At 40.2% G+C, this 15,006-nt stretch overlaps 1 protein-coding gene across 1 annotated transcript; it reads right to left on the reverse strand.

Annotated features, from left to right (window-relative positions):
• Positions 1 to 1,085: 1,085 nt before the first annotated feature.
• Positions 1,086 to 12,388, reverse strand: GTPBP4 (GTP binding protein 4). The gene is made up of 17 exons (XM_055805401.1): positions 12,243 to 12,388; positions 11,301 to 11,471; positions 9,911 to 10,014; positions 9,700 to 9,836; positions 9,027 to 9,127; positions 8,511 to 8,603; positions 7,819 to 8,010; positions 7,668 to 7,733; positions 6,746 to 6,835; positions 6,197 to 6,307; positions 5,868 to 5,945; positions 5,708 to 5,759; positions 5,032 to 5,132; positions 3,932 to 4,129; positions 2,992 to 3,057; positions 1,778 to 1,912; positions 1,086 to 1,283 (listed from the first exon to the last, which is right to left on the reverse strand). The coding sequence occupies exons 1-17, from the start codon at positions 12,288 to 12,290 to the stop codon at positions 1,131 to 1,133; spliced, it is 1,896 nt and encodes a 631-aa protein (XP_055661376.1). The 5' UTR covers positions 12,291 to 12,388; the 3' UTR covers positions 1,086 to 1,130.
• Between the last annotated feature and the right edge of the window lie 2,618 nt (positions 12,389 to 15,006).

Below are 15,006 nucleotides of genomic sequence, written 5' to 3' on the forward strand. Positions count from 1 at the left end.
GTGAAGTAGATGAGGGAAAGGGTATGCATGTACACCCTGTGCTCCAGTATGCTAAAGGTGACATCTGAACATTTTCCTTCCAACCCTCCACAGCAGGGGCCTTGGAAACAGATGATCTTTAAGGTCCCTTCCAACCCAAACCATTCTATGATCCTTACCCTGTTGTATTTAAAAAGCAATAATAATGTAAGGATTCTTCCCTGTTACCTGGTTGATTGGTTGTTTTTTAATATGCATATTTCATTGGATACCCATTTAATCTTTAAAACTGTACATTTTAAGTGTGTTGTTCAGGCAACACATTTATAATGCACAATTTTATGAAACCCTAGGTAATTCCTACCTTGTTCTTGACCAACTAGGGACAAAAATGGAATATTTCACATTTGACAATGTACTTTGCCTTGAACAGATGCAGAATTCTTGTCTATCAGCTTCTGAAGAGCAAAGGCTTCCTAAGCAGAAGATGATGACAGTAGCATAACTGACATGCACTCAGGACAAAATTTCAGTCTGATTGTCATTTTCTACATACCTGAAATATTTACATTGATCTGAAATATTAAAAGTTGTAACTTGTAACCTTCCCAGCCCATGCTGGTTTAGGTTTTAACAGATGGCAGGTCACTGCTAAAGCTGGCAATTACTCCTTGAGCTTCAGTCACCGTTCAGCTCTGTGAACTGGCAGCGTTTCTCCTGGTCTTTCAGAACAGGGTCAGTGCAGGAATGTGGACTTCGTGCAGTACTTTTCTGTCTCCCATTACCCCCCCCCACCAGTTTCAGCCCCTACCTGTGACATACACTCATCGCTGACTACCCATCAAAGAATTAACTTGCACACAGAAAACCAAACCTCCCTGATGTGTTACTTTATGAAGCTGTGCATTTTTAATTCTGATGGTAGCTTCATGAACAAATATTTCACATTTCTAGATTTAACCTCATTTTAAATCTAGTTTTACGTAGAACTTTGAATGCTTTACTGCTACGTGAGTCAGGAGTAAGAAAATGGAATGATCAACCACTAACACAAACCACATACTTTTAAAACACTGTATTACCAAAAAGGAAAACAGGACTAGAAATTAGTTTTAATAAACTGAGATTTTAGTTTTATTTCTGAAGACTGCTTATCTTCTCTGTGTTTTACCAGATTTTCTTTTTCCAGCCAGCAGATGTTTTGGCTTCAAGTCATATATGTGTCTGTCTGCCTCTCCTTTCCTTCCCAGGCGATTCATTTTCTTTTGAGCTTTCTTTGCCATAATCTTGACCTTCTTCACCATCTATTTAAAAACAAACAAACAAACTCAGGTAGCTAGCTTTACCTTATAAAAACCCACTAAGCTAGGTGATTTTAACAAGGACATTAACTAACACCAAACATAGACAGCCATCTGCAACTCCAGAACAGCATCACTGCAAGTGACACCAATCCTTTTCCAGTACATTAACAAACAATACGGTCGCGCTGTCCCTGGAATTCCTAACCTACTAAGAGAGGAACTCCACAGTTTGTACAACTCCTCCTTCATACTTGCATTTACAGATAAAAAATTGACATGTACTTCCTTGGTCAGCATCATTACATTGTATTTGTAAGAATGAACTAGGCATTTCTGCAGTATAGAGAGTCCAAATGAACAGAAGATGAAATTGCAAAGAGAAGAAAGGTGAGCTCTGGACAAACACAACCAGCCTAGCATGAAGTTTCCCAGAAGCTGGTTTAAGTACAATCATGCTGTCTTCTACTATAAAGGTAAATAACTTTTTAACAAACCTTTTCATCACGAAGGCCAGAAACATCCCGTGGTGTGCGAGAGGAGCTGCGACTGCGTGCTGTGGATTTAGGGGTTTCGGACTCATCACGCTTACGTTTCCTTGTAACACTACGGGACCTTCTCACGTAATGTGCCTGAAATTCAAAATACCACTTTAATCATTATAACAAGAAACAATCGCTCAACTATGCTCCATTTCTAACTAGACTAATATGAAAAAACAGGAAGTGGACTACTGAGATACATTATATTGGTTATTCCATAGTAACAAAGACCTTATCAACTCTTGGTCACTGCCTTTCTGTCCTACAGTAATATTCAAATGTTGCTGACTATTAGCATATTATTTTCATTATCAATATTATTACTAACTCCAGTTTTCTGGTATTTTTTCTGAGTAGATTCATAAGTAACGGATAAAAAGACACAGACAAATTAATGGATAGCAATACTGATGCAATTTTGCAACAGCAAAAGAGCAATGAAGAAACACCCTGCTTAGTGCCCTGTTTACAGGACACAGCCCTAAAGAATTTCAGACATGAAGGCTTATCATCCTACAGCATATGTATTAAATTCCTTCTCACTGTGTCAGCTCTGAGAAGAATAAATGCTTGTTTCAGATGTGTAGTGTTGACATTCCTTGTTTCCTAACTCCTTGTTTAGTTAAAAGAATTTGAGGTCTTAAGATCCAGATAGCCATAGTACTGCTGAACCTGCTGTACAAAATTGATTTTGTTTTAATTTCTTGTAAAATGAAATGTCTCCTGAAGGCAAATCTGTTTGAAGTCCTTTAGCTGCCTTACATCTAAAGATGCCAGTTGCCCTCAAAAACTTCAATTAAAACTCTACAGAATTAAAAAACTGTAGAAAGGTAAGCCTGATGAAGCAGACTTTGAAATTAAGTACGTTTAGCCAAACCTCATTCTTGATTCCTATGCAAAATCCAAGAGTTCTAATAGAAAGCAGTGCATATGTATGTGATCCTTGATAAATGTTAGTTTATTTTTCTGCCTACCCAACATGTTTTGATTACATCACTCAGAAATTCCAGTATCAACTGGCTCATCTGGGTTCCCTACTTTCTCCCTAATAGATTCTACCTCTCTCTTGTGCCAACTGTAATACGCATTTTTAATGTGTTCAAAGAAATTTAGCATATAATTAAATTGATCTTTTAGATAAACATTGTGTTTAATTAGCAAAAACTTACATCATCTTTATTAGTCATATCAAGTCCAAGATCAGTCATTTCTTTCTCTAGCACCTTCCTCTGGACCTGTAAAAAGATAGTTAAGAAAACACATTTCTTTCCAAAAAGTATGGTTCCATCTTATCTTTTGTCTTAATATACCACCAAAACCCCATTATATTCACAACATATTTATTCCTTTGGTATATCCCACAAGCAGATAAAGAAAAAGAAAGTCATAACTTCCCATTTCATTTATTGCAACTTAATTCTCTTCACCCATTAATACTTCTTCACAGGACTGCAATGTGCCAGCATTTCCTAAAGATCTTTCAAATAGTTTGCCTTTTTTGGGGGAAGGTGACAGGTATTTCAGTCAGAAATGTTTCCTTCTCTCCCAAAAGGCACACGCTCTGGGGAAGGTAAGAAATACCGGGTGCAAAATCAGCTAGATTCATTTTCTCAAAATGTCTAGTTACCAGTTTATTACTTTGCAATCGTCCTGGACTGGTCACAAAAGATCCTGTGAACACACCACCTTTTCCAGTACAGGGAGGGGCCCTTAACAAATTTTTCATGATTGTGCTTTTAAGAAATTAAATAAATCTCCTAATTATTTGAATTTAAAATAATCGAACAACTGTAGTAACAATATACAATGCAACAACACAATTAAAAGAGCTGAATCTTATTCTTCAAAAATTTTTCTGAAATACATACGGAATTTAACAACAGATGTGCTGTGTGACAGAAAACAAAAATGGCTACTCTCACTCATTTAGTTTGGCCTCCACAACTAAGTAGTGACCAGAACTCCTAGGAGGACAGAAGGAAGCATGTAGCAAGTGAGAGCATGAAACATGAGAAAAAGTGATCAGTTCCACTACCCAGTACTGTCACATGTTTTCATAAAGTTATTACACATCAGCAAGACTTTGGTAGCAGTATGTTCTATACTTGCCTTTTTAGCTGTTCTAGGCATCCTTGGACCTCGAGTATCTTTTTCCTTTGACTGCAGGATTTTCAGTTTCTTCTTTTCCCGGATCTGTTGCGCCAACCGTCTGATTTCCATCATTTCCTCATCTTCGCTTTCTGGTTCACTGTCATATTCTCCAGCAGCTTCTCTCAGCTCTTCCTCTTTCTCCAGTTCTTCCAGTTTCTTAGATTTTGAAGAGATGAAATGAAAATCAAGATGCTCGTCAAATCCTTGACTTACAATCCTCAACATTACATTTCTGCATGGCCCAGGGCCATGACAGTATGCAGACCCTTCAAAGAAGGAACCACATTACTTGATAATGACCCCTTCAGCCACACTTAACACAGCTGGTGATACAGATTACTGTGAACTTACGGGGCACGATACTATGCCGACTTAACTTGATCACATCACTTTATAGTTTGGCTGTATTTTTGTGACTGCCCCGACACTGTCTACTGTGTGAATGCAGATGTACTGTGCTGTGAACTGTGCTAGCTGTGTCATTTCTGGAAACACACGCTGAAAAAAAACCTCTTTCTACACTCAGCATGAGTCTGGAACACCAGCAATTCAGATGAACCCAAGCGTGTAACCGGCAGGCTCCACATTCTGCACAAACTACTACTCCTTAACAAACAGCAAGAAAGATGGACAGTGCTCGTTATTAAATAAAACTGTTATAAACTGAGAATTCAGTCAATTTGCTTTAACATTATACTCCAGTAGACATAAATTTGATGGGTGAACTTCGTATTAGTAATAATACATAAACTTTGCTAGCTACATTCCTTCTGGCTGTAGTCAAAGAATGAGGAAATACAACTTCTGCAAATCTCCTATTTTAGGATGGAAAAGATAAGATCACCGTCATTCAGACAAGGTAAAGCATTTTTTCCGTTCTTCTGAAATTCTGTCCTTGATCATTCAGAAAACAGTATCTTCTCCCATGCAAGTGCAGATAATGTAAAAGAACTTGTTCTCACAACATATTGTTTTTTAATCTACAAATAAGGTAATTTACACTAAAATAAAGGAATGAAGAGTCAAGAAAAGTGTAAAAACAATAATGGAAAACTCACTCTCATTATATCCGGATCAATGTAGTCAAGGATATTATGACCTTCCCATATCTCTGGTATCTTATCGTATTTCTCAGATGAATTCATTAGGTCCCAATATTCTTAAAAACATAACAAAATGTAATAAAGAGTCAAAAAATCATTTCAAAGAATGTTCAATGACATAAAACACTACTCAGATCACAGTTAAAAAAAGTGCCATATCCCTAAGTGGCAAGAATTTGGTAGCATTTCTGACAATTACAAATATTTCTGGGCACCTTCCTACCACCAAATGCTGTTCGATGACACGATTCACAGCCAAGCCGTAATATGCAACAGATATCCAGCTGAAACAGAACACATGCAGCCTCTCTCATACTGATACTTTCTTAACACAGAGAGCATCAAGAATTAATGAGGTAGTGCAATATAAAATGGATGGGAAAAAAACACTCATCAGACCAGTCATTATACATCTGTGACTCTAAAATGGGAAACAACTGAGTGACATTACAAAACAAAGAACAGTCACTGAAGATCACCAGTTTCGGAACAGAAGTAAAAGACACTATGCAATAAAAGGGTGCCATTGGTACACAGTTGAAAGGTGTCAGGTTTAGGTATTCTCCCTTAAGACTGAAATAGCCAAACATTACTGCTTAATAATACTACTATTTTTATATCACACACTTACTCTGAAGATCCAAAATATAATCATCTCCCAGTTCAAGTTCAAGATCTCTCTCCTGCAAAGACACACATGGCTTTATATACCATCTAATTTAAAATCTATGGGCTCATATAGCAAATGTAAAATCCATCTGCTTATTTCCTAATTAAGAGATGCCACCTACCAATTTTCTCTTGGGTGTGTCTACTTCCATGCGCTTCTTGCGTGCTACTGCTCCCTCAGGTATAAAAGGCAGCCGCTCCTGAAATTAATGCAATGATCCACCCCAATAAAAAAGTTTGAATCAATTTTTTGTAACACTATAAATCACTATTGCAAAGTAATGTATTGCTAAAGAATACAAATATCCCAAGCTAACTCTCCCACCAGCAAAGGCAATTATAGATATAAATTTCACCATATTATTCTGTTCACATGTCAAGATGACAGAATTCTTATCCTACTCAAGAGTACTGTGAAATACACTAGAAATGCTGTAAACATGCAGCCTACCTTGTCATCTCTCTTGTTTGGCATGGCCAAGTGTAATCTATTCAACACTTCATTCACTTTATTTCCCTTCATTTTAGTATCAACACGATGGGCCAACAGTCTGTCACAGGCCTGAAAGTGTATATGGCAACGTCAGGTAAGGAATGAGGCCCTTCTGATACAACAAATGATATAGCAGGCTTTCAATCCCAAATACCTCGCTTCACATTTCATCTTCTGTGTTATCTCTCTAGCTCTCAAGAAAGTACTGAATTATTTTAATATAAAAAGTGTCATGGAAGATGCATGTTTTTTTTTTTTTAACAATGAGCTGACAGTAAAAGAAAGCAACAGGACTCAGAAAAAAATGACCTATTTTTCTTAAAATTATGACTTGTATTAGACACAATTTTCCATTTGCACCTAAGTCCATTGGGGCTTAACAGGCTATAAAGGGTAAAATGCTTAAAGTTTAACTATAATGCAAGTTTAACTGAGATTAAATTCATACAAATAAGGCAAAATGTTAGTTCTTCATTTGGAATTTAACAGAGAGAAAAAGACACCTACCTCTGTTTTAACTTGGATTACACCTTCTTCTGTTAGAGTACTTGTCTCTATTACAGAAAATCCTTCTGCTTCAAAAGTTTCAAATATTTTCTAAAATAGAAACATTATCCCAAAGAATGACGTTCTGCCCATTTCTTAATATACCGATACATCAAGAACATAATCCCTAATCCAGTACCAATACATGCAAATTATTACCATTTTATTAGAATGTTTCTGAACAGATGACAGAAACTTCACAAATACAGTTCTGTATCTTTCTTCTTTTATGAACAAATAACTATTTTCTAAAAGGCCACCATAAATGACCCATAAGGAGATTAAAAGAAAGGGGGAAAAAAGAGTGAGAGAAACCCAAATCCTATGTGTCCCTGAATTTGTAGATACAAAAGAATTAGCCCCATATATACACAATGTGTTATCCAGTGGGACCTTCTATTGCAACTGTTCAGCAACACCTCTCAATCTAGTGCTCACTCTCCCTGAACTCTTACTGAAATTATTGAGCAAGGCTATTCAGCTTTACTTCCAACTACAGCAGTAATAGGAAGTTCTTACAGCATCAGAGATTTCTGAAACCATTAGCGACTTGCTTTGTATTTGGCGTTTATGACATTCGCATGTGTATCTAAGAGAATAGCTAGAATGCATGGAGCTCTGCCTCAGGATTGATGATGAGCTAACTGAAAGCTTATGGGTAAGGATTAAAGAGTGGATCAATATGCAAGGACATGCATTAAACAGTACTCAAGAAAGACACAGGTCAAGATCTGGAAAGCTACTTTTCCATTACATTACTAAACAGCCAGATAAAGAAATGATCATGTAGAAGTTTTTGCCTGATACAAATGACAGCTGTCCACGAGACATGTGCATGATATTTTTGTGAATGTCAGCAGAGAGATGAGAGTAGTAGTCTAACCTGACTCTCTTCAGGAAGTTCTGCAATCCTCTTCACATCACATTTGTTTGCAACAATTATAAGTGGCTAACAAGAAGAAAAAAAATAATTATAATTCAATGCATAATGTTATAAAAACCTGGAGCTTACTAATAATGTAAACCAAACCTACCTTGTTAGCAAACAACGGCTTAATATTTCTGAAGAGGTCTACTTGCTCCTGCAGGCTATGCCCACACTGCTCAGACACATCCATCACGTAAAGCACAGCTGCACGAAGATGTGCAAGCGCAGTTATAGCCTGCATCTCAATGGTGTTCCTATCCTCCAAAGGATGATCCAAAATACCAGGAGTATCTACTACCTAAAATTAACATAATTAAGTCAGGCATTATTACCAAATAATCAAAACACTCTTTTAGAATATGTGCCTGATTTCTCATCAATATTGTCTTTTTTGAGACAGCAATATTTTTTCCTTTCAGTCATAAATAAGACTGTAAACTCAGCCAAACTGAGTGTGAAAATGAAGTAATAGAAGAATGAGGTTTCAGAATAAATAACACTCCAAGTATTGAACAAGTAGGGAAAGCCCTGCCCAGAATTTGACAGTGATAAAAAGTAGAGCTGGCTTGAGTGAGTAATTCCATTTCCATTCTTCCCTCAAACTGAAAACACACCGATACATTTTTAGAACAGATTCTGACTACTGCCCTTATTTGGCACACTGCACCTTGCACAGCATGTCTCAGACACAAGCATGTCTCATCAAGACACAAAAATATAGCTCATATTGCTAAACGGCAAATCATCTTATACCCAGCTGATTCTTTAGAGAAAATGCAAAATAGTAACAGTTCTTACCTGCCAACGCAGATATTTATAATCCATGTGTCCCACAAAGAGAGATTTTGTGGTAAAGGCATAAGGCTGCACTTCTACATCTGCTCTTGTAACCTTAAAACAAAATTAATTCACACACACGTACTGAAAATTTCCTGAAGTTGCAAGCAGCATATCACAATTATAATATACTTCGTTTGCTACAAAAAAAGTTAAAAAATAATTATTCTGGCTTCTCTGCCAGCATTTCTCTATCAGAAAATATATTACAGGGATACATGCTATTTTGGAAAAGATAATTTTTAAGCATGAAACCTATCACAATTTTCCATTTATCCCTCCAGGAATTTCATTCAACCTCTACTCGCACATTTGAATTTGCTACCAAATTTGCTCACATAAGACAGTGCCATCATGGTATCAGATTGTTTAAATGTTACCTTATTTCAGTTAAATATGGTATGGTATACCATATAACCCATTCAGTTAAATAAAAATGGTATCTCAGTATTATTTCAAAAAAAAAGATTCACATACCTTATTTATAAAGCTTGATTTTCCAACATTTGGGTAGCCACACAACAGAAGAGTTCGTGTATTGGGATCAATGGTTGGCAAACGAGACAAATGTTGGCGCACTGAAATTTTAAAAAGATTTTTCAAACATTTGAGGTAAGTTTTACTGAAATGGAATAAAAATTCATATGCTGAATTGTTTATATACAAATTAATAACTTCTCTGACATTCCAATTTGATTAATCATTTATGAAAACATTTAACAGTTTGCAAATTCCACAAGTATCTATACAACAAAAAAGGGAACTTAATAAATATTTAAAAACGAAAGACCACTGTCTTTTAGCTAGAATGACCTCACCAAATCAGGCAACATAACCTGTAGGAATAGTAAGCCTGAAGTAAGTAGTAATGTTTGGCACTATTTTTCAAATATATGTTAGTGAAAATCAGGAGAAATAAAAGCATGGCTGTGACATAAGCAAAAAAGCGTGTTTTATAACTGTTAGTAACACCACAAAATTTAAAGAATTTTCAAAGAAAACAAGGTTCTAAGTACTTGGGGATTTTGGAAGTATTTGTTTCCTGTGTCTATATTCTGTGTTAAACACATTCTTCTAACTGTTATTAAGTGTAAGAATAAATTTTACATCCAATTCACATGCCTTATTTTAGCCTATCTATAACACAAACCTTGCTCCAAATACTCCAAGCTTTGTTTCTGCCTTTTGATAATTGTGCACATTCGCCCCAGAGCAGCACGTTTCAGCTGCTTGCAGCGGTAAAGAGAATCACCGTATTTCATAAGTCGCACGTAGTCTTTAGCAACACTGTGGAGACAAGTAAGAATTTAGCCAACAACCAACCAGGCAGGTACAAGATCAAAGAAATCAATGTTCCTTACTTGTCAATCAAATTCTTAGCAATATTAATCTGTCCCAGAGCCAGCTTGTAGTGATCTTTGTCATAGAGAACATTCATCAAGTCTGCATAAAAAGGATGAATATCCTAAAAGGAAAGCATAAAATAAAATTAAGCCTAATATTTTCCTTCTTTAAGATGACTATTTCTTGGCAGCTATGTAAATTCTTTTTTTTTCTCCAGTACAGCAACAAAAATGACAATACAAGCCAGTTTTCATTATTATCTAAGAAAAAATAACCTGCTTGGTCATTACATGCACAAATCTTAATTGCTTTAAATTTCTTTTGCAAACACATCTTGGACTGCTTATAAATGAGTTTCCATTTGATCTGTTGCTTTGTAAAATACTTCGTATTACAACTCTGAAGGCTTTTTCTTTTTTTTAGTAAGAAACTGGAAGAAGCCTGCAGCAGTAGTTTCTAAAAGCAAATTTATGCTATACCAGAAACACAGAACAACATTAATTCTTCCCTTTTTCTGAGTGCTACATTAAATTCTGTGAAAGACTGGATAAAAAAGGTTTCTCCAGTACCCAAATAAATTCTTCAGCTTTCCAAGGAAGCAGCATCTTTCATTCAAATCTTCTAAACAAAATATTTCAGCTACTTATGTTATTTATTTGCAGAAATTTCATCATGCGATGTTAAACACAACACAGAAGATATTGTGGGAATTCTGCAGTAATACTCACTGGATATGAGAATATCAGGAAAAAATATGGTTGTGGGTCAACAATTTAAGCATGAGCAGAACACTGCCTATTAAAAAGCCCCACTGAACACATGGATCCAGTTGCAGCTGTTGGCAAGTCAAGACTATGTGCATCTTGTTAGAGTGTGTTTCCAACACTATCCTTTACGGGACCAAGAACAATGTTCATATTGTCAAAGTAACTTCTGAAAAACTGATGATAGGAAGCAATGTGACCTATGCGGACATTTGTTACTTCTTGCAAATATTTTCTAGGGAAGACTAACCGTAAACACAATTTACATACGCGTATGCCAAGAAGAAATATGCAGAAATAACATACTTAAAAAAATGCATGCATTCTCTTCATTCAGCAGCAACTTCTGGCAAACCTATCTGATCAGCTAAAACCTTGTAAAACCCATCCTTCAATGACCATTTATGGGCCCAATTTAAGTCTTCCTTTCTTAGGAGGAACATACTATTTTTGCAGAACAAGTTTATCTAAAATTATTCCCCAGTAAAATCTACCAGGAATCAGTCAAAATAATCTATATGGTGCATCAGCAAGATGTTATCCAGGCTAAAATAAACTCGAATAAAACCGATAAACTGCTAAAGAAGTATTCCTGATGCCATGAAAGCAACGCTCCTTTATGATTAAACAAGAAAGCACTTACATCTAATTTGGGGAAATCTGTTAAGATTTGAGTGAGTCGATCGTGGTAGTTTTGTTGAGTATATTTGACTTTGCGCATGTAAAAATGTCGAATCCGATGGATTTGATAATGTTTATGAATGACAGTTGGGGTTTTCCGCTGAGTCTTTGACAATGTCAAATCTATGAAGTCCTGCAATCAAGGAAACACTATTAATTACAGGAATCGTCAAGTTCTTATAAAGCCATACATTTTGTTTTGGTGGAGGAGTACACAGACCAGTTAAGCACATGCCCTCCATATGTGGTTTGCAACATGTTTTAGGGCAGGTTCCCATCTCCAGGCAGTAACAGGCATTCTGCACATTCCCCCTCTGGGTTTCACTCCATTGAGGGGTGCTCCCCCGCCCACAAGCTGCCACAGTAGCAGCTCGGGAAGCCACCCCAGCTCCCCCGGAGCCCGAACCCGGGGCGTCGGCGGGCCAATCCCCTGCCCCCCCCAGCGCAGCACAGCAGGCCCGAGCCCCCCGCGCCGCTCCGCGCACCAGACCTGTCACTAAAGCGCCTCCGTTAGACTAGGAGAGAACTTTATCTTGAATGCGCGCAGCGGTGGGGCTAAGCATGGCACGGGTTTGAGAAACCGGGGATTTCTGCGGGGGCCACCCCTGCGCGGCTGAGGACGCACAAGGCCGCAGTGCTCCTCTCTGACAAGACCACCGCTCCCGCTCCCCCCTCCCCCTCCATGGTACCGGCCGCGAGGCCCAGGCGCACTACCGCAGGGCGAGTCCACGGCCTTGCGGGGGGGGGGGGGGGAAGAGAGGCCCGCGGCCACGCCGGCAGCGCCGTGAGGGGGTGGGCAGCGCTGTCCTCACACGCGGCACCAGCCGCCGCACGGCGCCGGGCTGAGGGGCCACCTCGCGCTGTGGGGCGCTGGGGGACGGGGAAGGGGCAGCGACGGCCGTACCTTGGCGGACGGCACCACCGTGATCTTCTTGAAGTTGTAGAGCGCCATGGCGGCCGCCCGAGCCCCGCCGCACGCCGCCGGAAGAGGAAACGCCGCGGTTCCGCTCGCGAGAGGCCGCCGCTTCCGGCCCGGGGAGGCGCCGGGGCAGGGCCCGGGGCAGGGCGGCCGGGGCCGAGGGGCTGGCGGGGCGTTGCGGCTCTCCTGCGGGCTCCAGGGCTGGGGCGACCCAGCCCCGCTCCGCCTGGGGCCCTCCCGGCCCGCCTGAGCTCGGGGCGCTGCGCGGCCTGCGGCGGGGCCGCTGGGGGCTGCGGGGAGCTGGGAGCTGCGGGGCTCCGCAGGGCCCTGCGGGGGGGGGAGCAGCACGCTGGATTAAGTTGGGGTCTTGCCAGAGAAAGACCTGAGCGTGAGCGGGGATTCAAACAACGACCTGTTGGTGTGATTTAGAGCAGCGTTGTTCTGTGCCCTGTAGGACCATGACGGCGAAATACATCCTCACCCTGTTGGCTTATGTGATTACAGGCTGGTTTCCGTTAGCACTAAGGAGAGTAAGGATGGGGGAAGGGACCCCAATAACCCTACTAGTGCCACATGGCCACATGACCCGTCTCCTCCCCAGGCTGTCACAGCAAGCAGGCAGCTCTGTGGCCCAGAAGTGCCACCCGCTAAATGGGTCAACAGGAGCAGCTGCCTGGGTCGCCCTGCGGATTGCAGGGCTGTGGGACGCCTTAGGGATGCTGGGTAGAGCGTTCTGGGATTGTACAAAACTATGTAGTGGTTAGGGAACAGACCAAAGCTAGAAAAGGGGAGGGATTAAGGTCGTTAAGGGAGGAAAAAGTATGGGAAACTGGAGAGAAAAGGTGGTAAGAGAGGCCAGTAGCACGTCAACAGGCTGCGCTGCAGGAGCGGTTCTGGAAATCAGGACCATGGTTGGCAATCGGGTAGCTGAGGGGAATGAACCCTGGGAGGACAAGGAGTGTGAATAGATAACAATTAACAGGATGAACCATGCCGAGATGGCGACAAGGAGAGGTAACACCTTGCAGTTAGCTAATTGATGACTGTAAACACTTTACTTAAAGTGTCCTTTGTTTGTAGTTAACCACCAATCAGGGATTGCCTAGTATGTAATGCTTAGCTTAAAGACCCAATCTGTTTAAAGCGTGAAGCTTCTGAAAACATATATAAACTCGTGATTGTGTACAATAAATCGACATTTGCTTGCATCAAGCAGTGTCCCATCTCTCCATCGTGGCAACAGGCTGATCAGTGCATGTGACTGACCGTGGCCTGCACACCAGGTCACCGTGGTCTGTCCTGCCTTATTTAACTCCACTTCTAACCATTTTCCTGGTTGACGGAGCTGTCTATTCTGCATCTGTGCATAAGGAGCCAAGTGCCTGCTAGAGGAAAATGGGCAAAGATTCACAGCAGCCATGTGTCTGGGGTGTCAGGGACCAGAGGGATGCACCATACTGTATGTCAGTGTATGTATATATGCATACGTACGTGTGTGTGCACGTACGCAGCTGGGAGACCAGGGGCACCAGGGGCCAGCTACTGGACAGTCTCAGCATCAAGGGTCTGTGTGGCTGGCCATGTGCACAAGCATATCCATACTGTGTGCGTGTGTTCCCACTGGGGATATGCTCTCTGCTTCCTGCCAGCTGGGCCTGGACCATGGAGCTGCAGCAGCCTCACCTCTGCCAGGCTACTGGATTCCTAACCCCAAACACACTTATTTCCCTTTTTCTTTCTTCCCCCGCCCCCCACCCCTTTACGTTTTTTCATAGTAACTTTCAGGGACTTGTCTCATACTAAATTGTAAAACCTTTCAGATAAAGGCAAAGCCTGTGTGAATTCTGGAGCAGTTTATGATCTCGACTGCACCCCATGCTCTGTTCTTTTTCATGTATCTCCAGGAAACATGGGATCCAAACAAGAGACCTAAGACATAAATATCTGTAGGATACCGAGTGTAGGGATGTACTGCAGTCTGCATGTCTGTCCCCATTTTCTACTTGACGCTAATAGTAAGTGGGCACGCACTGAAACACATCACTTTTAAATAAATTACAAATTACTTGATACACTGTGGAAGGCAAGTTAGATTAAAAATTACGAATTCCCTTGGCTTCCACACTTTTTTCTTCTCTCTCCACACAAAGCATAATGACATTTTCCACTTGAGAGAATTTAGTCATGTATTACTCTGTCATTGCACATTTTTCTACAGTACTAGAAATTTAAATGCATAACTCCTTCCATATTTCCTTTATTTCGTTGCATTCCCAATTTTGCTGAAGTGCTCCAAACAGCTGTCCAATGCACTGAAAATTGGTAAGGTGTTTGAAAAGATAGAATTCATCTATCAGCAAGCCAGTAGCTAATCCTTTCTGGAAAATAATTTCATTAATGACTGTATGAGCACTATTTAATTGTAAAGATGCTGTTAGAGTCATCCCTGTTTTTACAGTCTCTTGATGGTGCTGCAGCTGCCCCATTATGAAGGGGTGTGCTGCTTCATAAACATTTTGATACGACCACTTCAGTCTGCTTTCTTGAAGTGTTCTTGAGCAGCGAGATTTGATTTCACACTTTATTTATATTGTGTTTTGCCTGCAAAAACATTGTTTTATAGAGTAGAAGGAGCTTTTCTCTAAGTCTCCACACCTCTCCAGTTTCTGGAAAGATCCCTCCAGTAGCTGGTCTGGGACACTCAGACTGCCCAGCAGCTGGGACTCAGACATCCTCATTTGTATTTATG

The sequence above is a fragment of the Falco peregrinus genome, chromosome 5 (genome assembly GCF_023634155.1).
Source record: "Falco peregrinus isolate bFalPer1 chromosome 5, bFalPer1.pri, whole genome shotgun sequence".
Classification (NCBI taxonomy): Eukaryota; Metazoa; Chordata; class Aves; order Falconiformes; family Falconidae; genus Falco; species Falco peregrinus.

Coding starts and splice junctions, on each gene's coding strand:
- GTPBP4 (XM_055805401.1), bottom strand. CDS start 12,290: ATGGCGCTCTACAACTTCAAGAAGATCACGGTGGTGCCGTCCGCCAAG. Junction 11,472..12,242: donor CGGTGGTGCCGTCCGCCAAG/GTACGGCCGTCG, acceptor CCTTGATTGCAG/GACTTCATAGATTTGACATT. Junction 7,734..7,818: donor AGCCGTTGTTTGCTAACAAG/GTAGGTTTGGTT, acceptor TCTTCTTGTTAG/CCACTTATAATTGTTGCAAA.